Consider the following 24,805-nt stretch of genomic DNA (forward strand, 5'->3'; position numbering starts at 1 on the left):
CATTTGCACAAAACAGTACCTGGTGTCTCGAGAACGCAAACCATGAAATAGGTTCCAAGGAACAAGCCTTGAAAATTTTTAAATACAGAACTTTTATTGCTTCTGCATAGCCACGTGAACCAGAATTATCACGACAACGTTTTATCTGTAGAGAGGTAAAGGGAGGGAGGCCTTCACAGGGGAGAGACTAGTTGACACTTCAGGACTGCATTGTCGTTGTGTCCAGGTGAGGTCGGGTAAACCTCGGATAAACAGAGAGGCATAGACGCCATCCTTCTTATGATGTAACAGGGATTTATGGGTAGTGTTCCCGGATCTCTAAACAATGCAGCCTAACATTAAATTATAATTGTAGGATTGAGTGCGAACCAAAACACAATTTAATCTTCCAGGTGATTTGTTCAAACGTAACTCCACACAGAACTAAACATTCCAGACCTCAAATCACCCATCCCGGCTCCTGCCAGTCTACCTAACCAACGAAAACCCCCAGCTAAGAACTTTATGGCCATGCAAGCTTCAAAGAGAACTGAGCCAAACTAAAGGAAGAACGTGTCAATGTGAGATAGTTTTGAGAAGACTGATTGGTTCAGAGATGCTCAGAGCTCACAGCTCGATCAAGATGTCAAGAGCAGAAGTTGCTGAAACCCCAAACATTCCAGACCTCCTGGAGTCCTTAAGGACCTCTGAATGACCAAACCAAAGTTCTCTTCTCTTCAAACCAGAGAACTGAGGTTTTACCCATAACAATACATGAAATCACCCCAGAACAATTATCGATGGACTAAGAACAAAACATCATGCAACTACATAATTCTATGTTGTTTCTACAATATATGTGTGTGTCTAATATGCTTAGATGCCATATGATTCATGTAACTGCTATAACTATTAGGTGTGTGAATGAAAGTGTGTCGTGTTTCCTGTCAGCAGGATCGTATGTTCTTAATTCAAAAGATGGCTTGATTGAAATCTGTGTAAATTGTTTCGTATTCTTATAATGGTAATAATGTCTAAACTGTGGCCTCTTGTTCTCTCTGCTAGTGCTGGAGAGCAAGGAGATCACAGATAACGCATGATTTACGATAAGAAGAAAATAGAGCCACCTCCTAAATAAAGCCAGTGTCTAATTGGTTAGATATCTCCAGGAGGCTGGACGAACTTTTGAGTTTAAAATCTTAGACGCGAACAAAGCTAAAAAAAAGAAGAGCAGAAGACGAGAAGAGAAAATGAAAAAGTAGATTCCAAAACCGCCATGGAGAAGCCATGACGGAGAAACCAGACAGACTAGTAACCATGTATACGCTCAGAGACAAAAGAACCCAAATCAAGATCAGAAGAACATGTGTTAAACAACTTCATTCAAGCCATCGTCTACTCTCATCTCAATTTACATTTCTTTTCTTAGTTTCCTTTCTCTTCCGTTGTGAGTCTCGGTTCTAAGTTTAGTTTTGCGGCAAGATTTCGGTCTACGTTTCTTTTGCAAAGCCAGCTTCAACAAAGACTTTAATTCACCTGCCAGCACACAACGTGACTGGCCGCCCAAGACATCAGGCACGAGGACACCGGCCGACCAAATAACCCGGGAAACCCCTTTTACGCCGACAAAAAGGGAACCCCAAAAGCAAAGCAACGACACGCAAGTAACCTCTAGACTTTTAAACTGAACTGGTGCATTGATATAGATTTAATAACCCACTTAAGAAACGAAGGGTTAAATTAATGCTTGATAGTTCGTTCAGGTTATGTCTTATAAGTGCATATAGAAACTTGGGATTTCATCATCTCACTCGTAAAACTCTTTCCTCACCCTTTCTTTCTTTCTCCAACTCGTATGAATGTGTGTGTGTTTGTGTTAGATATTAGTTTTATGTGTTAGAATAATCCATAATGTCTTGCTTGTATTTTAAAGAAAAGTGTTACTTGTGTTATGTGCTTACGAATTTAATGTCTTAAACTGCTGATCTAAGTTACCTTGCTAACAAATAGTATTTAACTAGAGTTGGATATATTATATCCGCTGCAGAGCTGATAGTTACAGCCAGTTCAAATGAACCGCGAACGAGTCATTTGCTCGGTTGTAATAAGTGATTCTTTCGAATTCCCTATAAATTAATTAATAATTCCTTTGAGCTAAATTGACAAACACAATTATCTTATATATATCTTACATAATCTATAATGTGTTATGTGTATGCTAGGCCAAATAAATGTTTTTAGCCTAGATTTGAACTGACAGAGTGTGTCTGCGTCCCAGACAATGTTAGGAAGATTGTTCCAAAGTTTTGGTGATAAATAGGAGAAGGATCTACTGGCAGCAGTCGATTTTGATATTCTAGATATTATCAACTGGCCGGAATTTTGAGATTGCAATAGACGTGAAGGACTATAATGTGTTAAGAGCTCGCTCAAGTACTGCAGAGCTATTCCATTTAGTGCTTAAATTTATATGTCCACTGGTGTGATTGGCTGCTGTGAGACTTCAGTGTAAACGCCCACTGCTGTGATTGGCTGCTGTGAGACTTCAGTGTAAACGCCCACTGCTGTGATTGGCTGCTGTGAGATTTCAGTGTAAACGCCCAGATCAGACATATGAAATAACACCATTAATTACATGTTGTGGCAATACTGTCAACTCCATATAGTAAAAATCTGTTTGCAAAGCCTGTGCCGAAATTGCGACTGATTTACCAAATAATCCACAGTGAAATGTACCAGATATAAATAAATAATACTCAACTGAGACATTCACATTGTTGAAAAAAAAAAGCACATTCCTAGCATTCGGATCCTTTGGAAGGTCCAGTGATCCTGTATGGATTTTCTCTCCTCGTCATCTCACTAACACACCAGTGGGCGGGGCCAAAGTTGCAATAATGAAGTAGGCGTAGTTTATTATTTTTCAGCGGAGGCGTGGGCCGGAAAGTTCCGGAACTGCGTTTCGGCACCTCAGATAAATTAATAAATAAATAGGTTCAAATCAAATCATTCTCATCAAATTCAATGATTCTCATCATTCATCAAATCAAAACTGAATATCACCGCCTGGCCCCGCCTTCACAAATACGCTTCCCGACGTTATGTTCTCACGGTTCTTCTGTCTGACTTGAGTGCATCACGCCTCCCCTCCCCGCTGAACGCCAGTGATTACTAATGCGTGAAATGCACTCATGGTGGTTGAGCGCGGTAAAGTTAGTTTTAGGTTCGATATTCGCCGGACAATTTTTGTCCCTTGTTGTAATATATTTTATTATTTATTATTATATTGTATATTATATTTATAGTAGTGTTGTTAAAAATATCGATATTTTGATAAATATCGATACTGAAATATCTGAACGGTTCCAATACTAACTTCCCGAAGTATCGATACACCGAAAGCCTACTAGCCGAGCAGTCACGTTCACTTCTCTCCAAAGGCGCGTTGACATAAACCACACGTGATGCACTCGTCTCATTCGCTCTGGTTAAATAGCAAAAGTGAATGGAAAGATGGCGAGTGCGACCGGCTTTGGTTGATTGATAAAGAACAATGCGAGCGGGCATGTCAGAGAATAGCGCGGACACGCGTAAAAAACACCCCGCGGGCGGGCATGTCGGAGAATAGCGCGGACACGCGCTTCACACTGCGAGCGGGCTGCGGGCACCCAAAAGATTGTTTGACTATCAATATCCCTCACCAGGCCCGGTGTGGGTAATCGGGAGAATTCCCGTTTTTTTTTTTTTTTTTTTTTTACATTTGTCACATTAGTCCAGGGGTCTCCAACAACTCGCGAGCGAGCTACCAGTAGTTGACTCATTCTTTTTATAAAAATGATTTAAAGGCTGAAATATGCGAGGTTTCTTTTTATAGATCTTTTTTTGTCAAAACTTTATTTGAACTTGTAGGCTACATCATGTTAGTATAACATGTAGCAAGACACTCCTTTAAATCTGGCCATCATTTTTAGTGTTGTTATTCTAATGTTTATGTAAACAAAAAGTGCATATTAATGCTAATTATATTTGTCATTTGCTGGTTTTCGACATAAAACTTGGTGAATTGATTTTATTGTATAATATTAGTAGCCTACTTTTTGAACAGGATTCTGTGATAACCGTGATAATTTTGGTCACTATAATCAAGAAATGAAATTTTCATGCCATTTCATCTCTAGTTAAGATGCACTATAAAATCAACTATAATCAGAGGTTTCAAATCCAGGGTCAGAAAGTAAAATTCCTGCCATATTTTATTCCACCAATGAACTCACACAGCAAAAACTCCTGTGTTGAACTCTAATGGGAGATTATTTGGCTCCAGACTCAATATTGTTAAAGTGTTAAAATATGAGTGTTAAATTAACAATCAAATGTGATAAAGTTAATGAGCTAATTAAATGATTAATTGAGTGATGTTTGAGCATTATTGAAGACACCTGATGATAACAAGCAGAATCACTGATGGAGAAAATCTAAATTTTTAGTCACCATTAGGGAGATCAGTGTTTGTTTTAGTTAGGCAGGTGACCTTTAAATATTTAATCAATCTTTTGTTTGACTGTTGTAATTGAGTTATAACAGCCAGATGATATTATGTTTACACATAATCTGTCATGGTTCTGCCATCAGGTCTGTGAGTTCTAGTATTTTGGCAGGATCATGACAGAACCATGTTCTGTGTGCAAGCACATGGCCTTGTGTTTTGGTCATGTGCTTGTGTTGTCTCGTTACCCCGCCCCCTTGTTATCCTGATTCTGTCATTAGTGTTTCACCCGTGTCACCTGTTATGTTTGATTAGTCTTCCTATTTAATCCCCTTGTGTTTGCTGTCTTGTGTCGGTTCATTGTTATACGTTGATCGTGAGTACCCTGTGTACATCTAGTCATTATTAGCATCTCTTGAAGTCTTGTTTGTTTTCGTGTTCATTTGTTTCCCAGTTTAGTCTAGTCAGTCTGGTATTCTGTGTTCCATCTGTTTTGCCCCCTCGTGGGTTTTGTTTTCCTGTTTTTGTCATTAAACCGTGTCTTATTTTATACTGTCTGCGTTTGGGTTTATCTCCATGTCTCACCGTGACAGAATGAACCGACCCATTCTGAACCCAGCGGACAGTATGTCATCCCCACTAAAACAACAATCAGCTGACCAGGAACTATGGTGGCAGTCAGCTATCAACGACAGCAAGTTGGGCAAGCTTCCTTTCCCTCCCCAGGGAGAGAGGTCCCTGAGAGGATATGCTCAGGCCGTGGAGGCAAAGAGAAATTTTTTACCGGAGAGCCTGGTTAATCGTTACCTCATCGCGGGTCTTGTTTTTTGAATAGTGGAATATTTTTGTTAACTTCTCAGCTTAAGTTAGTAATTATTATTTAACCTTTACATTATTTTTTGAACCATGGTATTAATAAAAACTACACAATAGTAAGAGCTGAACTGTTGCTTTTATTCATCCAATTTCCACCACCATGGAAAAAGTGGGCCGGTCTTAGGCCTGAAACTCCCTGGCTGAAAAGTGGCCCCACTCCGGCCCTGTCCCTCACATCAATCATTTTTTTAAATTATTTAATAATTAAGGAATTGGCTCCAGGGATACCATTTAGCAGCATATGCTCAGCATCAGGGGTGTTTGTTGTTTGGACAGACCTGCACCACTGCTAAAAAAATCTCTTCTCATTTTAACTTTTCTGAAACATTAACCAAGATGGCCTAGTATTGTTGTTGATATGAGTCTGTGTTGTCTCGTTTTTTCACCTTAATTCTTAAAGTTAACGTAATCTGACTGAGGAATCGTAGACAAGTAAATATTGTAACTGGTCAAATGTAAATTAACTTGTGTCTGTTTAACTTTATTCGAAAATTATTATTTAATTCTGCAATTTGCCTTCATTAGCGATTATCATCAATTTAATTACACAGATACTAATTAAACTAAACTGAGCTAGACAATGGCATCTCTGAATTCAATAATGAAATGTCTTTAACTGAAAACTGAATGTTTAATCTTATTATTATACATTACTGACACTCTATCCTCCAATCTGATACTGTTAAGTGCTTTGACACAATCTGTATTATTAAAAGCAATATATAAATAAAGGTAACTTGACTAGATGCTGATCCAGTGAGCATTGTTTCCACGTGTGATGCACGCACGTTTGCGTTTAAATCTGTTCATCAAATTAAGTTAATGTATTAACCAGCATTTATGACCGATGAACAATGCATGTGTTACAGTATATTATAATCTTTGATAACAGTAGGTAATAAAAACACAACGGATAATGTTTGCTCTGGTCCAATGAAAAAATATTAACAGATAGAACTCAGGATATTTTTGTTCATGTAAAATATACCTCATTGTCATATCTAGACTTGTTATATTTAGCTTTAAATAAAAAAAAATACCCCCTTAATATTGTGGCAGGTTTTTTCTCTGTGGTATCTAAAATGGTATCGAATATCGATATTTTTCAAGGTATCGTATCGAAGTTAGAAATTCTAGTATCGTGACAACACTAATTTATACCCTACCTGATAATGCTTTGACACGTTTCCACAGCGCATGATTCTTAAGGGAACGTCTGCCAATTCCAACAACTGCGTTAAACGTAGACTATAATTAGTATTATTTAAAATTACTTTTAACATTCAAAAACAGACGTTTTCAAATTCCAAAGCTTGTAGAAGATTCCTATTGGCAATACTGACTTAGGCTACAGCTTTCCTGGTATCCTTGAGTAACTTAACTTGTCTCAGGAAATGATTCATAAAACATATAAATATCAGTTGAGCCTATGTTTACTTTCTTCACTGACACAGACGAAAATGAAAAGACTATCAGTCAAAGCTCAGCTTTAGGAGGGGAAGAATTAGGGCAGAAGGAGACTGAGAGAAAAAGAAAGATGAAGATGAGGAGAGAGCAGGTATTGACAAATAATCTAATGACAAAGTTTTAAAGCTATTTCTTATCAAAAAAAATGTTGGCCTTCAAAAGCCCTAAATTGCACATATGTTGGTCAGAGAAATCCAAATTTTGGATTTTGAATCATGCCCCCGAACCCCCCTAACTACCTCACATTTCAGTCAGTTTTGGACTTCCCATTTTTATGTTTAAATTTACATTGTGAAAAACAAGGTTGTGTTCCATATTGTGGTGTTTAGCCATTTTAACATAGCATCATCATCATATCATCATAGATGTAGATGGACCAAAATCAGGGCTGGACCAGGACAAAAAATCGGCCCTGGCATTTTGGCCCAACATTTTGTGTGTGTGTGTGTGTGTGTGTGTGTGTGTGTGTGTGTGTGTGTGTGTGTGTGTGTGTGTGTGTGTGTGTGTGTGTGTGTGTGTGTGTGTGTGTGTGTGTGTGTGTGTGTGTGTGTGTGTGTGTGTGTGTGTGTGTGTGTGTGTGTGTGTGTCAGGTCCAGAGAACCCGTGGCTGGTCCAGGCGTATGTGCAAGCCGCTGTTCACCCGTTCGCCTCAGTCGTCGGTCAGGAGGTTTTCCAGAGCGGATTCATTCCCTCAGACACAGACTTCCGCATCTTCAGGGACTTCGGGAATATTCCTGGTATGGAATGCACAATGTAAAACATCTGAAGTTATGGTAAAAAAAACAAAACAAATCAAAAACAGCAGCTCTGATTGGCAGAACATTGGCATACAACAATACAGTATTAACAAGTTAGAGATTAAACTTAAATTTACAGTAATAATACGTATTTCATTAAGTGATGTATTGTTCATATAAAAAGAAAAGTTATTGGTAATAATAAAATCAGGAGTCTTTATCAAGACTGTGAGATTCCCATCATGTTAAAGACTTCTTCTTCTTCTGTCTCCTTCTACAGGGATTGATCTTGCGTTCATAGAGAACGGTTACCTCTATCACACTAAATATGACACTCCGGAGCGAATCCACATCGACTCCATCCAGAGAGCAGGTGAGACTCATGATTCCTGATCCACAGGTTCACATGAGGACCTGAGGAGTAAAACATCTGCTTCTGAGAGAGTAAGAGTGAAGATCTGAGCTGATGTTCTGCTCAAAACACTCCAGATGCTGAGGGAGAGAAGATCACATACACACACACACACACACACACTTTTTTCTTTAACCAATACAAATAAGTGCAATATATATATATATATATATATATATATATATATATATATATATATACATTTTTTTTTTTTTATATATGTATATATATTATTCTACAAGTATCTGTATCTTATATCTGGGTCTGAATCCGGATCTGGTTCCCCTCACAATCCATAAAGATGAGTAAATTGCAGACACTAAATGATGTTTTATTAATAAAGTTCGGGAGGGGCACGTTCAGATAATTAATTTCCCTTTCGGACAAAACGCCAAATACAAATAACCTTCACTCTATTTAATGATATGATAGTGTGAACTTGTGTGAATGTGTGTTTTGCTGCCTATGGATGCCTTGCTTTACCTATCAGTTGTTTTGAGAATGATGGACTTCCTGTTTCTCACGGTCACTAGGCGACAACATCCTGTCTGTGCTCAAGCACCTGGTGATGTCGGATGAGCTGGCGGATTCTTCGGAGCATCGCCATGGTAACATGGTGTTCTTCGACCTGCTGGGATTGACAATGGTGGCGTATTCCGCTCGAGTCGGCACCATCATCAACTGCGTGTTTGCCGTCGTCACGGTGATCTACCTGGGCTGGAAGTGCATGTTGAGCAGCGCTGTGGGTACGTGATGGTCACATGACCAGACATCAGTTGTGTTTATTTAATGATATCGCTGAATGGTTTTATTCAGATATTTCATTAATGGGTATTTTTTCAAAGAAGAATAATTTTTTATCGAACATCAGAAGGCTTATATAATTGCTATATTTCTGAAATGCTGATAATATACATTATACTTATTAAATATTATAGAATATTTATTGTATATATTTTATATAATTATTATATTATTATTATTTGATATATTATTTGATGTTAGCCTTGATGTAACATTTGTTTTGCTGCAGGCTGTCGGTGCACGCGTGATCTGGCGCGTGTGTGTATTGTAGTAGGCTGTCGGTACACCCGTGATCTGGTGTGTGCGGTGTGTGTGGTGCTCCTGAGCTGGGTCATGGCTCTGCTGACGGTTCTGTTGGTGTCTCTGCTCGTCACACTCATGGGTCGCTCCATGTTCTGGTACACACACTTCTACGCTGCCGTCTCTCTGTACGGATCCGCCGCCGCCGGCATGATCCTGCTGATACACACGCTGGCCAAGAGTCTGTACTATAGGGTGAGTGAGGGGACAAAACACACCACACACGAGTCAAATCATGACACTGTTTCTCAATATGTGTTCTTGTGAAACGTCATCAGTCGCTGCCCAAGTACTGTTCCAGTTCACATCTAGCCAGGCCCGGCACCACAAGGGGGCAAAAGTGGGCATTGCCCCCTCAGATCTGATTTGTGCCCCCTCAGTTTCATTTCTGTATTCATGGTAACAAATAAAATGTTTAACCTTTTGAGCGGTACGGTCCCACATGGGATTTATAATGTAGTGTCGTGACAGAACTGCCAGATTCAAACTGTGCTTTCGCGTGTTGGCGAGAGTCGGACGAGCTCAGCACTGTCATATATCACAAACTATGCAGTTTTTTCAACCACATAATGTTTATTTGAGGTTTCAGATATTTAAATACAGATAAGCACTGGTAAAACAATACATTTGGAGTTTGTAAAATACACACTGATGTCTGTGGAAGCAGCAATAACAATATATTCAAATTGAATTTGCCGACGTGTGTCATTCATATCAGACAAACATAGTGGAAGAAACTATAAAGTTTACTATATTCTTCTCCCAGTTCACCGGCCACTTTCTTACATGTATTTCGGGAGAAACTGATGACAGACAGGACTCTCTGAGCTGCCAGGTATCCCAGAATGCATCTCGCACGAACCAACAAGCGTCAATGGCGGAGGAGTAAACCCATGTAATTTAAAAATACTACTGTTGTTGTATTCACGAAATGTAGTTTGAGGAGTTTTTCAGGCGAGAATTTAGTTGTTTAAAGCTCAGTGCTTTAGTTATAAAGATGGCGCCTATTTGAAAGATTGATTGTGAGATCCAGGCGATCAGCGGGTGCTCAGTGCTCATTAACATTATCATGTATATCTAACTGGTGATCTGTGGTCTCAGGAATCTATCATTTGTTCCCTGGCAAATCGTTTTGGCTAAGGGCAAAGTGAATTTACATGACTTTATAAATTTAGGCTATTTAACTGTACCGATGTAGCCTACTAGAGCGTTGACTTTGTACGTTCAACTGATTGGTTGCTTTATTTCTTATTGTATAGCTTCTTATGCTGTTACACTGCCACAGTAAAGCCCAGCACGATGCTCACCTAGGGGGAATTAGGGGGCTTTTGTTGGTCACTAAAGACTTTTATTATGATGGGCAAGCCCATAAGAGGAAAAGGCCGGCCATTTTGATTGTGGCGTGTGTGGTGAGGTGGCATGCTCTTGGCTACCTAACTCCAGAGCTTTTGGTCCAAAAAGATGATCTCTGAGAAAAAGAGTCATGGAGTATTAGACTTTTGAGCTGCTTTACAAGTGGACGCACTAGTCTGGAATATATATTTTTCCTGGACTATCCTCTTTCAGCTGGAGGACAACCTGTGTTTCTGTGGGGCCTGGTACCAGCAGATAATATTTTTTCTCTTTTTGGGGACATTTGATCGTCAATCGTCGTCGACACCCAAGCCTCCTATCAACCTAGAGTTTCCTACCTTTAGTCAAAACCGTGAAACCTGTGATGTTTTGGAGTACATTGAAAAGTGTGAAAACTTCCTGTCGCTCAGACCACTCATGGATGTGGACCTGCTAGCCACAATCAATGCAGTGCTAACAGGTCCAGGAGTTGGTGTGCAGCTGAAAAGTTAAAGATAACCAAGTGGGATGAGTTCAAACACGCCTTCATGTCTGCCTTCCTTTCTACCAATTACCTGACTGAGTTAGAAGAACTCAGTCAGGTAATCGCTTTTTAATTGCTATCTGATAATCAGCCGATCTCTCTCTCTCTCTCTCTCTCTCTCTCTCTCTCGCTCTCTCTCTCTGTCTCTCTCTCTCTCTCTCTCTCTCTCTCTCTCTCTCTCAGTGTATTCAGAGCGCTAGTCGTGTGGATCTGGCCGAGCTCTTCTTCGACGTCAGTCTGCTGTTGTGGTGGTGTTTGCTGCTCTTCCTCACTGTGCGTGGCTTGTGTTCGGCGTACGTGCCTTTGATGATGGTGGTGTTTCCGCTCGTCAGCAGAGTGCTTCTCAGAATGTTCATCAGAACCAGAGGTCAGAGGTCACGCCACACACACCTGATTCACATTCACTTGCCCCGTCTCCACTAGCGGACAGTTATCAGTACAGTAAAACATTGTGTGTCTACATTATTCCTTTGAGATTAAGCTTATTTGGTGTATTTGAAGCATATTTCTTTTTACAGCTGTCGTGGTTGTTTAAGATATTAATTGTATATTATGCATTTTTTTGTTGTTGCTTTTTTAAGTGCTATAAAAATCTATTTTTAAATAAGTGAAAATGTTTTTGTTAGGTATACTGATCAATACTGTGTAGAAAAAAATGATATGCTCTCACTGTAACAATGCTGACATGGACGCAGAAGAAAATCATGATGCCCAGGACCCAAATACATTATACATTTATTATAATGGTGATTATCCAACAAATGTGAACCATGAGTTAAGCATGAAACACAAAATAAACATGACCTAGATACTTGACTAGAAACCATAACCCTGGAACATGGACCAGCATTCAAACTTCAATACACAACAAAGTAGGCTTGTTCGACTTGTTCTTGTTGTCATTAGTCTTTGTGTATTCAAGCCCTCATATTTGCCATGTTACTAGGCTTGTTGGACTTGAACCGGCGCTGCACGGACCGATCGGTTTATGACATCAAAGCACAGCGAGAGTGATTCAAAAGCATAAGGAGCGTCTGCTCTCTAATCTCTCGCGGTGCTTTAATGTCATAAACCGATCGGTCCGTGCAGCGCCGGTTCAAGTCCAACAGTAGTTTAGCTGAAGATGGGGTCAAAGGGCAGAAATCAGGGCTCTGACGTTTAAATGAGGTCATTCATGATTTAGTGACATATACTCCCAGGAGAGTTAATTTTACACAGGAGTTTTCAGATATTAATCTTATGTTGTTGTTTTTTTTTTTGTGAAGCATTTTAGATTAATTCTTCAGTAAGATGTGTCTAAATCCAAGTGTGTGTGTGTGTGTGTGTGTGTGTGTGTGTGTGTGTAGGAGCATCTCTGTTGTACACTGTCCTGTACCTGGTGGGTCTTGCCTTACCGTATGTCCACATCATGTTCCTCATCTGGGCGGTTTGCGAGATGTTTACACCCATCCAGGGCCGCACTGGAACCAGGGGAATCCGACCCGACTTCTTCATCGGGTCAATTGTTACCCTGGCAACCGTGATTCTGTCTACCTATTTTGTGAGTCATACAGACTAACTGTAACAGAGTCAATTAAAATGTAAACATTCAAAATTCAAACCTTTAAATTCAAACATTTGAATTCAAACATTCAAAGTATGACAACCAGAGATTAAATCATCTTAAATTTCGTGTACTTTTGCATCCATTCCTGTTTCCTTTTTTAAACCAGAAATGAAATATGGAAGATGCTGTTTTATTAAAAATAATATAAATGATATACATCTTTTTTTTTTAAAAATATGTAAATAATGCTAAGTTTAATTTCTAGGGTTTTTGTGTCAATACACAGACTCTAAGAGCGCCCTCTAGTGCCTTTTCCTCTGGCGTCAATAGATTGAGTCGCATGACCATTACTGAACCTTAGCCTCTTGTTTAGCATCTCCATCACATCCCTTTGCTTTTCTCTCTGTTTTATATGATTAAAGGCCAAAACAACTTGAACATTACATGTTCTTGTCATCAGCATCTACAGTTAACAACGGCACCGTAAACAAAGTGGACAGACAATACTTCTATATTAAGCGTTTTCTCCCTATGGAAAGTTGTTATAAAGAAAATGCTTAACATGTAGGATAATTGATTGCATTCATATTATGGGCTCGTCTGCTTATGAAGCTACATATGCTTTATTACAGTAATAAGGTGAATACTGAATTTGGTCGTCCAATATCACTGCCTTACAACATTAAGCCAGATTAAGCGGTTTTCACGTAAAGCGTTTAAAGAATGTCCCGCGTTCTTGTCGTCAGTATAGGAACATAATTTCTCTCGGACAAGTATCGGAGAATGGGTTGAATTTTAATGGGAACAAGAGGGGAGCAATTTCGCCTGTCATCATGTTGGGAAAAGAAAATACAAAATGTAATTAAAGAAAATACATTGAAATCTCTCTCTCTCTCTCTCTCTCTCTCTCTCTCTCTCTCTCTCTCTCTCTCCAGATGCATTTCATCTATCTGTGGCGCAGCACGAAGTGTGTGTTGGCTGTTCTGGGGTCAGTGTTCACGCTGATGTTTGTTCTGGTCTCCTCTGGTCTGTTCTTCCCGTATTCTGGTGACCCGTCCAGCCCGCGACCCAAACGAGTCTTTGTCCAGGTACCAGAGTTTACTCAAACTCAAAGCATAACATACTGTCCTGTCGGGAAATAAAATAAGCATTAGCTGGAAGTAGGTTTGTTTTTATATATATTTTAATTTAATTTAAAACGTTTATAAAAATTGTATTGCTTTACAATAAGGTAATATTAGTTATACACTAACATGAACTAACAATGAGCAATGTAATATTACAGCATTTATTAATCTTTTTCAATGTTAATTAAAATGTTCATGTTAATTCACAATGCATTAACTAATGTTAAGAGATGCAACTTTTGATCTTAATTATGTATTACTTAATGTTGAGGTTAACATTAAGATTAATAAATGTTGTAGAAGTATTTATCATTGTTAGTTCATGTTAACTACCATTAAAAACTATAAAGACATATTTAAAAGGACAAGGACAAACAAACAATAAAATGACTAAAACGTTGATTAAGATTGAAATTAAACAGAAAATATAAAAATAAAAACTAAACTTTTCAAAATACTAATAAATACTGTAATAGTATCTCAATCATACAAAACACATCACTGGTTCAGAGGAATAAATCCTTGTTTAAATGGTGAGTTTAAATTAGTTTTGTGATCACATGGTCCTGCGAACGCGTTGATCACGTGGTCATTCGCATGATTGCTGTAAATAAAATGTCATATACATGGAATAATACGAATACATTCGTATTTGATTTAATAGGAAAATAACGTTATATTTATTGATTAATTCTCCTTTTATCTCATTTTTTTAATCTCAAAAGGATGTAATTTTAAAAGTATGGAAATTAGTGGAAACAAGATAATGCAGCCTCTTATTTACATAAGGTAACATAAAGCTGCTTGGTTTGTATTTTTAATGTTGTAAATAACCTACATATTTTAAAATTGTATCATATTGCTGTCACAATAACGGCCCATTTCAAATGTTTATGTGCTTTCTTCTTTTTCTCAATAACACACTGATCATCATAATGGCGACAAAGGTTGTGATTTTCTCCTTCAGTGGTTCTGCTTGTTAACAGCAGGTGTTCATCAATAATGGTCAATCGTCACTTAATTATCTCATTAACTTTAACAATGCTTAGTGTTCATTTAACACTCATGTTTTAACACTTTAACACTTCTGAGTGTGGTCTCACATAAACTCCCAGGAGAGTTAATTTTACACTGTAGTTTTTGCTGTGTACAGATATTAATCTTATGTTGTTGTTTTTTTTTGTGAAGCATTTTAGATTAATTCTTCAGTAAAATGTGTCTAAATCCAAGTGTGTGTGTGTGTGTGTGTGTGTGTGTGTGTGTGTGTGTGTGTGTGTGTGTGTGTGTGTGTGTGTGTGTGTGTGTGTGTGTGTGTGTGTGTGTGTGTGTGTGTTCGTGTTCAGCACATCACACGCAGGTTCCACACGCTGGACGGATCTCTGCAGAGCTCAGACTCAGGATTCTGGATCAACAGTCTGGATTATACCGGCATGCAGCACATCGCTCCTCATATCCCGGAGATCAACGAGAGTATCCACACACACTGTCAGAGTTACTACTGCCCCTTCCCATGGTTCTCCATCACGTGAGTGTATCACACACACACACACACACACACACACACACTCGTTCTCCTGGATCTGTCTGCTGCCTTCGATACTGTGAATCATCAGGTCCTTCAGGGTTGCATGGAGAGGTGAGGTATCCAGAGCACATCAGCTGACCACAGGGGTTCCTCAGGGTTCAGTTATTGGACCCTTGCTCTTCTCCATCTACACCACATCATTGGGACCCATCATACAGGCACATGGTTTCTCCTACCACTGCTATGCTGATGACACATAGCTCTTCCTCTCATTTCAACCAGATGATCCCACAGTAGCTGTACGGATCTGGCGGACATCTCGGCATGGATGAAGGAACATCACCTGCAGCTCAACCTGGCAAAGACTAAGCTTCACTTCCTCCCTGCCAATCCGTCTCTACAGCATGACTTCACTATCCAGCTAGATTCATCATCAATCACCCCATCAAGGTCGGTCAGAAATCTTGGAGTGATATTGGATGACCAGCTGACCTTCACAGATCACATTTCAAAGACATTTCAAAGACACATTTCAAACACATTTCGTCGTCTTGTCTACAACGAGCCCAAAAGGGCCCATGTCACTCCTCTGTTCATCTCTCTGCACTGGCTACCTCTCGCTGCTCGCATCAAGTTCAAGGCATTGACGCTTGCTTACAGATCTATCACAGGCTCAGCTCCCTCCTACTTACACTTACTTCTACGAGTCTACACCCCTACCAGAAGCCTACGATCGGTCAACGAGCGACGTCTCGTGGTTCCATCACAGAGAGCCACAAAATCACTTTCCAGAACATTCTCATTCACAGTTCCATGCTGGTGGAACGCTCTCCCCACCCTCATACGGAATGCAGAATCCCTGACAACATTCAAAAGACAGCTGAAAACTCATCTCTTCCGTGAGCAGTTATCCTCATAATAAAAAAAAAAAAATAATAAATAAAAAAAACCTTTCCTTTTCCTTTATATCCTCGCTTATGCTACTCTGAACAATGCCTGAACTTTGTATTTTGAGCACTTCTTGCGTTGTTTTTGCCTCTTCACAATGACTCACTTAATTTAGTCCTAATTTGTAAGTCGCTTTGGACAAAAGCGTCTGCTAAATGACTAAATGTAAAATGTAAATGTATGGTGTCGGAGGTTTGGATGATGTAGTTCATGAACCTCGTGACGTCTTTCTCTCATTGCTTCAGGGAGAACTGGTATCTTCCGGCTCCTGAAGTCTCTCCTGACGCTCCACTTGACTTCCAGCTCGTATCCAGACAGGACACTGAATGGGGAACCGTTAACATGACCTTTGAGGTCAAAGGTGAGACTTCAGCCACATTTCATTAGGAACCAAATGGGAGTGATGTCTGCCAGATTTCTAATGTACATAAGATTATTGTTTTTACTATGTATATTACATGATCTATTTTTACAGAGTTGGTCAATAAATCCATATACCTTGCTTTTGATACTTTGTTTGAACCAATTATTATTTCCTTTTTATTGTAATTATGTATTTTAAGTAATGTAAAAGGCTATTGTTTGCTTAGGTCCATTTTTATTACCACCCAAAACAAATTATTACCGATTAGTCGTCGCAATAATCGGCAGAATACTCGATTACCAAAATCATCGTTAGTTAAAGATGACTGTTTTTCAAAAGCAGTTTTTAGGGGACAAGCCCTGAAGGGGATAGCCCCATTGTATCTGTTAGTTTTCTTATTATTATTTTTGCCATTGAATGGGAGTCAATGGCAGCCCTATCAACGGAACATAGGAAAATGATGAAATTTGGTACACTTGTAGAGATGGTAATAAATAGTAACTGGACCAATTTTTGAGTCTCTAGGACCAACTCTATAGCGCCACCACTAGTTCAAATATTCTACATTGAAATGGTTATAACTTTTAAACCATTTGATCTAGAAAAATGAAACTTAGTACACCTGATTCCACTCATCATGGTGATCACAACCAATTTAGGCCATTAAGACTCCGCCCATTACAGTAGTGGCCATTTTGAAAAGTACAGTATTAAGTTTTTTTTGCTGCTACTCCTTCAAAGATTTGGCCAATTTTGACAAAAATTTAGTCAAATGATTTTTGGACTGAGATGCACAGAAATGACTGAACAGATTTTTTTTATTCAACTTTATTTTAAAAGTTATGGTGTCGCAAACTTAACGAGGTCGACCCAAAATTGCTTCAGAGACTGTATCTCGGCCAAAGTTTGATCAATCGAAAGAAAAATGTATACGCTTCATCGGAAGCATGATCAGAGGGTCCATGCCAAAGTTTGGAACAGCGCCACCTACGGGTCATGAGATATGAACAATGGCTATTTTGGCCAATAACTTTTCCACGAATATGTGGATACCTATTTTGCCAGGATTGGATGAACCATGTATCCGCCATTTTGATTTTTGTCATAAATTGCAATATCTTATCAAATAGTTGACATATCGGCACAAAAATGGGTAAGGATCATCATTAGCATGGCCTGAAGGTACCTGAGAATTTTGAACAGTGCCACCTAGTGTTCCAGATGTATAAGGTGTTTTGCTAATATGACACTATCTCATTTGTCATTTTCCAAGAATGTGACTGTGACTGTCCGCCATATTGAAGCAAATGGTAAACAGAAAAAAAAAACAGTTTTTCGCTACTCCTCCTTCAAATCTTGCTCAATTTTGCCCAAAGTTTGCTCAGATGATCTTTGGACCAAGCCGCATAGAAATGAATGAACAGATTTTTGATATTCACTACCATTCCCGATTTATTCGTCTGCAAAGTTTACCTAGTCTGTGTTTGTTGCCTTAGTTAGCTTAGCATAATAATTGGTTAGCATGCTAACCAGATGCCATTCTTTCTAATGTGGCTCTTCAGCTATCAGGATAACCATAAGCTACATTAGCCTTAAGCTAGCTTAGCATGCTAATCTCATTAAAGGAGAACTCCGGGCAATTTTTAAGTTAATCTTGATCGTTAGACCTTTGTGAGTACTGACTATAGAAAAAAAAACGAACCGGATTGGTGCTTGCTACGCGGAGCTGCGACCGCGAATGCCCAGAGCTCCCCTCAGCTAAAACGGCAGTTATGGGGGCATCGACATAAAGAGCGTTTTTGAGCCTCTTAACAGACACAAAATGCAATTAAAATGTCTGTCCAACATGAACAGGGACCCTACATGTGAACAATATGCGTTTAGCAACTTAGCCATTGTTTCAACTCACCTAAATAGTCTTTTAGACGGCAAGCTGTAGTCTCGCGCTGCAGTCCCGTGCTGTAGCCGGAAAAGGTAGACAATGTCCAGGTGGGAGGAGCGTTGATCATGTGCGACGAGTCTTCGTACATGGAATGGCATTTTTCTTCAAACGGCCCCGCTGTGTTGAGTGTGTGTAGTCATCCTTGTCAAAGTGTTCACTGTAAATGCGGTAATCTTTAGCGCGTAGTACTTCTACGGGAGTTTGCACATCAAGTTGAAGTACAACTAGCCACAACTGCAGAATCTCGAGGTCATGGAAAGGAAGACGATGAAAATGTAAGCTCTTATATTTTCACATTCTGTTGTCACAATTCGGAAAGGCACAAACACGAACCATTTCTTCTTCACTTGTAATCAACTCTGATCATAACTCGTCGCACATGATCAACGCTCCTCCCACCTGGACATTGTTTACCTTTTCCGGCTACAGCACGGGACTGCAGCGCGAGACTACAGCTTGCCGTCTAAAAGACTATTTAGGTGAGTTGAAACAATGGCTAAGTTGCTAAACGCATATTGTTCACATGTAGGGTCCCTGTTCATGTTGGACAGACATTTTAATTGCATTTTGTGTCTGTTAAGAGGTTCAAAAACGCTCTTTATGTCGATGCCCCCATAGCTGCCGTTTTAGCTGGGTGGGAGCTCTGGGCATTCGCGGTCGCAGCTCCGCGTAGCAAGCACCAATCCGGTTCGTTTTTTTTTCTATAGTCAGTACTCACAAAGGTCTAACGATCAAGATTAACTTAAAAATTGCCCGGAGTTCTCCTTTAACATGATTTTGTGTGCTTATTCTTACACTGAAGCCTCTCCTCTGCAGCTGTGGCCTTAAGTGGTGGAAAAGTTGTTTTAGTTCCAGACATGGTGTCTAAGAAAGGAACTCTATAAATATAACATGCAGCAAATTTAAATAAAAAAATCTTAATTTTGAGTTCATTCTCTTTTTAAGTACTGAACCTCAGCATCTGGATGAACTGAATGAACAGTTCATAAGGTAAGAAGTTAAGAAGTAAGAATACTTTGGTTATTAAAGTTTCTTATAAAGTTTTGAAAGCAAAGTATTTTTAACTACTTTTTGAATCCATGGAACCATTGGAAGGCCTGGCCCTGGAAGGCTGCTTGCAGCTTTAATAAATTATTAAATCTGCTTTTAGTTTAAATTTATATATTACAAATTTTACCATTTTTAACTAGTACAACAAATACAAATGACTAATATTTACATTTATTACTAGTTTTATAATTGCAACTTTATATGTTGATAATGTAAACTGCTTTTAGTATTAAAAGTATTAACATTTTAACTAGTTGAATAATTATATGCAAATAATATATTTAGTAATTATATAAAAAATAATTACATCATAATATATAAAAAACACATGCATATATAAATCAAAATCAAAAAGAATAATGACTGTTGATGACTATTCTTCAAAAACTGTTTTTTTTATATTTAAAGCTGCTGTTTAAAATATATAACTGTGTATATATAGCATATTTTTTTAATTTGTTGCATTTCTTTAATTTAAAAAAATCATATATTTTAAATTAGTTTTATAATATACATGCATATCTACATTTATATTCACTATTTATTTAAATTTTTGCCCATCCATCCATCAATGCAAATATTTTCCTTTGTTTAGAGAGTAAAATGAAATGATCAGCAGCGTTCAATAACCCAGTGAGTGTGTTTGACTGGTTTAGTTGTGTTTATTAATGATGAATAATGTCCACATGTTCAGCGTCTCCTGTTGTTCTCGCTCAGGTCCGAGTCGCATGTCTCTGTTTGTCCTGCCTCATGACGGCGCGTTTCTGATGTCCTGGGCATTGGGCGACGGGAAGCTGCACTACAGCGGAGTAGATTTCATAAATTACTTTCACGGCCTCGACGCTCCTGCCTGGAACTTCTGGTTTGAGATTCAGGTGGACTTGAGCTAAAGAACCACAGATTTAACATGAGGAGTGTGGAGGTGTCTATTGTGTGTGTTAATGTGTGTTTCTCGTCTTCAGCCGCCCGAGTCCTCAGACGCGTCTCCTGACGAGGGCTTGATCTCTCTGGCCGTCTCAGCTCATTACTTATCCGGTTCAGACCAGCGCTCCGAGCAGCTGGAGTCGTTCCTGAAGAGATTCCCAGCCTGGGTGTTCCCGTCCTCATGGATCAGCACATACCACGTGTACAGATACTGAGGACCACACACACACACACTCACACACCACTCACTGCAGACCCATGAATGACGAGGGCCGAGAATTACTTAGATTTCCACACACCCGCAGTTCTCCAAATCTCTGCCTCAGGGTTAAAGAGCGTACGTCTGCTCAGACCCTGACGTGAAGCTGAGAACTTTTCCATGTCAAAGACATCCAATTTTTTTATAAATATGATTGCTGGCGTGGATTTTAGCGTACGCACACATTCAGGTCAAATCTGTGCACAAACGTTTTGTAAATGAGGCCCTTGGTGTTTTATATGCAACTTTATTTTCAGATTTAGTTCTGATCATTCTGGTAAATGCACATTCAGCTGGATCCAATCCTTGAAACCCAAGGGCTTTTTTATTTATTCGTTTTAAGTTTTGGAGGATTGCTCATGTTTGCATGGTTTTTATTTGTATTATTTTCACAGCAGTGAAATTTCACAGGTGAAAGGGCAAATGACCCACTTATTCAGTTCAAGTGTACTTAAAATTCTTAAAATAAAATTTTACAATATTAGACAACTTTTTTACATGGCTTTTAAAAGTAAGAGTAGAATCCAAGTTAACCCCAAGATATGTAAACTCTTTAACCACTCCTTAAGCTCCTCCCCTCTAAGAATTACATCTGAATGTGTCATCTCTACTAACTGTTTTGAAATCTTCATACACACAGTTTTTTTTGTGTGTGTGTGTGTTCAATAATAAACCTGTCCCGGTAAGCCAATCCTGTATATTGGTCATAGCAGAAGTCAAAGTAAAGTGAAAAGCTTTTTCAAAATTCTTAGCATGGGTAAAAATTACTACATCATCTGAACATTAACATCTTTACATACTCCAGGTAAATCATTGATATAAAGTGAAAATAGAATTAGTCCTAAAATAGAACCTTGTGGAACCCCCTTGGTGCAAGCAATGTAAAAAGATTTTATACCATCAATACATACACACTGTTTCCTATTTAAAAGATAAGATTTTACCCAAAGTATTGCTTCCTCTGAAAATGTTTAATTTGTTTGTTTAGATAAAAGCACCTGATGGTCAACAGTGTCAAATGCATTCTGTAGATCTACAAAGACGGCACCAACACACACATTCTTATCTAATAAGCATTTCACTTTCTGAACAAGCAAACAGTTTGATGAATCTGTTGAAGAATTACTGCGAAAACCAAATTGCATTGGATATAAAGAAGTAGAACCAATGTTTAGATGACTGATCAAAAGATTAGCTACCCATTTTCCTGCTACCTTAGATATAATCAGAAGGATACTAATTGGCCTATAATTTTTTTAAATTTGATTTATCTACAGATTTAGAAATTGGGACAACTGTAGTCACCTGAAGGACAAGTTTACCATGTGTGTTATTGGGCATACTAAATAATCTTTATTTGATTTTAAAAATGTTGGATCAAACCCATATACGTCATTTGCTTTGGAGCTTTTTATAGCATCAATAATATGTGCTACTTCTAACTCAGTTATTTCCTCTATTCGAAAAGTTGGTTGATCAAGGAAGAATTGTGTGATATAAAGTTGCAATTTTGAGTTATAAAGTCCAATTTTAAGGGAAAAAATAATGACTTTTCTTCCTCAGAATTGCGAGTTACACCTTCTAACACCTTTTATTATCATTTTAAATGCTACTGGCCTTCAACATAAAAATGCGTCACATTAGCTTATCAAAGCTAGTTGTCAATAAAGCCACAAACACAGCCACGCTTCAACAAAACTCTAATTTATTTTTCAGGACCTCAAATATTTTCAACAGAACTGCACATTCAACTGATCAATTACATTGAGAAAAAGGTTTTAAATATTTTGCAAAAACATGAGACACTTTAAACAAAACTGAATAAACAAAATGAATAAAAATGAAACAGTACACTATTTAAAACCAAATTCAAGAATGACTATACTTGTAAAGGGCACTGCAAGGACAGGACTGTGATTACTGCGCTCCATCCCAATCAGACACACACTCTGATAGTCCCATCAGGGGCATACCATATCGATCCACACACATTACATATTTTTCACACTTTGTAATAGTTGTGACTAAGTCCCTCATTTTCCCCGGTGTCAATAGATAGATCTCAACATCATACACTCACTTTTGGAAAGGGTTGAAAATGATTCAAATTATGCTGGAAAACCAACAAATGTGCAGGACCTGGAGGATTTTTATAACGGATATTAGACAGTGGTGCTCATGTGACAAGCGGTGGCCAATAGTGGGGCTGCGTTCTGACGTAGAACCCGGAGGCGCTGCACTGTTCACTACATCAACAGCGTAGGAGGTTGACATGGAAGAGATTTACTGTTGTAGATACAGTGTTCAAACTATACCGAGTCCTTTGGGGGAGCCCACTTGCTTTTTTGTTTTTTTCACCATGGGGTGATCATGCGCTTGCGTTTGCGTCAAAAGAGGACTTACAATGATTTACAGAGATACATAACAGCTACAAGTGTGTTTGCTTTATGCAAGCACTATTTAGGAGAATAATCACTATACAGGATTTACCCTATTATTTTTTATCAACAAAAATTGATAGGGCAAACAGCCACACAAAAATAATCATAACTAGTCTGTCTTTGAGTTCACATAAACATTGGTTAAATTACTCGTCAGGCAACAAAAAAAATTACCATAATTTCTCCATTCAGTTAGGCCTAAGACTTTGAGAGTCACACAGACCTATAGCAACCCAGTCACAACACATAATATATGTGAATAACATGTCTTACCTTAATACAGAATCAACCACAAACTGCAGAATGGATTTCAAGGCCTCGTGTGTAGATCAGTGGCCTCCAACTTTTATATTTTTTCTACGATCTTTGAGTTAACATGTACTAAACATGAGCCAGCACACTTTGATTCTCATGACAAGAATAGCATGTATAGTTATCTTTATTAAGGTGAATTAGGTTTAAATCGCTGGAATGAATGATATGTTGGCTATTTTACACATAATAATCCACGATCATCAAATTACACAAAAATAAAATTGCACGTCAAAATAACACATTGTCAATATTTTTTGAGACCCCCCCAAAATTTCACAAATTACATTTTCAGGGGAGCCCATGTCTTATTAACGGGAGCCGAGCTCCCCCATATTTCACAATGTCATGAAAATACTGGAAAAGCTAGCCTATCACATTGAGGAGAGTGTTCAAGTACCTGACACACAGTTTGCCTTTAGAGACACATAAACATATTCTGACCTCAAGGTTAAACACAATGATGGCTGCCAATAAAGGGCGCTAGGATGCCGTCCTCCCTGAGCCACACACATAAAAAACAATAATAAATTATACATGTAGTGGAACGTCTCGGTTACATATGGTAACCCTCGTTCCCTGAGGGAGGGAACGGAGACGTAGGTCATGACTGACCAATAGGAATCTCGCTAGAGAGGCCAATCTACTTCGAGTGAAACTAAAACAAGCCAATACACATTGGCGTGCAATCATTTGCAACAGCTGTGCAGCCTCGCAGCACGGGTATTTAACAAGCAGATGGTGTGATTGCACACTAGTTTTTTGCTGAGGAGCCAAGCCTGAAAAAGCTGGCCGCCCCGGCGGGCGGCAGCAGATGTGGCAACGGGACCTACGTCTCCCTCCCTCAGGGAACGAGGGTTACCATATGTAACCGAGACGTTCCCTATCGGTCAGTCACTACAACGTAGGTCATGACTGACCAATAGGAATCCCTACCAAAGCGCCACAGCTGCTGCACCCCATCCAGCGCCCCCATGCAAGCCTCTACACCTTTTTGCCTGGAAGGACGATAGGCGGAGGCTTACACAGAGTGAGTCTGACACTGTTGTTCCGTGATAACCCATACAGTGAGATATTGGATAACACTGGGAAAGCGTGCCCTTTCTGTTTAGGAAGGAACGCTGCGGAAGCCACTTCTTCAAAGAGTTATGTGGAAATGCATATGGACTAGCCCGAAGGCTGTACTGCATATGAAATAATGGGTGACTTAGCCCAAGGGAAAGACACGGGCTTCCGATAGGAGCAGCCGTGGAATATACACATATGGGATCCCCGTAGGGTCACACATATGGAACCCAGCCCAGATCCGGTTCTCAAGGATTCAGCGGATAAGGGCCTGGCGCCGGACGCTCCGCCAAGTCCGGGCCGAGGGGTTATGGAGGACTCGACAGGTTTTACTTTGGAGCAATAAGGGTGCACAGTACACACCT

The 24,805-nt window shown here is 39.1% G+C and overlaps 2 protein-coding genes across 2 annotated transcripts in view; one reads left to right on the forward strand and one right to left on the reverse strand.

Annotated features, from left to right (window-relative positions):
- Positions 1-21,313, forward strand: part of LOC143714404 (endoplasmic reticulum metallopeptidase 1-like) — a 68,834-nt gene extending 47,521 nt beyond the window's left edge. For both annotated transcript variants that reach the window (XM_077205523.1, XM_077205524.1), the window contains exons 5-15: positions 7,399-7,545; positions 7,826-7,918; positions 8,491-8,703; positions 8,991-9,256; positions 11,121-11,304; positions 12,284-12,477; positions 13,419-13,571; positions 14,954-15,135; positions 16,329-16,444; positions 20,157-20,314; positions 20,402-21,313. In XM_077205523.1, coding sequence (XP_077061638.1) covers positions 7,399-7,545; positions 7,826-7,918; positions 8,491-8,703; positions 8,991-9,256; positions 11,121-11,304; positions 12,284-12,477; positions 13,419-13,571; positions 14,954-15,135; positions 16,329-16,444; positions 20,157-20,314; positions 20,402-20,578 — 1,883 coding nt within the window. In that variant the 3' untranslated portion in view covers positions 20,579-21,313. The remainder of the gene's footprint in view (positions 1-7,398; positions 7,546-7,825; positions 7,919-8,490; positions 8,704-8,990; positions 9,257-11,120; positions 11,305-12,283; positions 12,478-13,418; positions 13,572-14,953; positions 15,136-16,328; positions 16,445-20,156; positions 20,315-20,401) is intronic.
- The window catches only part of LOC143714420 (uncharacterized), a 596,609-nt gene that overhangs the window by 466,071 nt on the left and 105,733 nt on the right, over positions 1-24,805 (reverse strand).

Source organism: Siphateles boraxobius, unplaced genomic scaffold, assembly GCF_051911475.1.
Source record: "Siphateles boraxobius isolate OS27281-9 unplaced genomic scaffold, OSU_SipBor_1 54, whole genome shotgun sequence".
In the NCBI taxonomy this organism is placed as follows: Eukaryota; Metazoa; Chordata; class Actinopteri; order Cypriniformes; family Leuciscidae; genus Siphateles; species Siphateles boraxobius.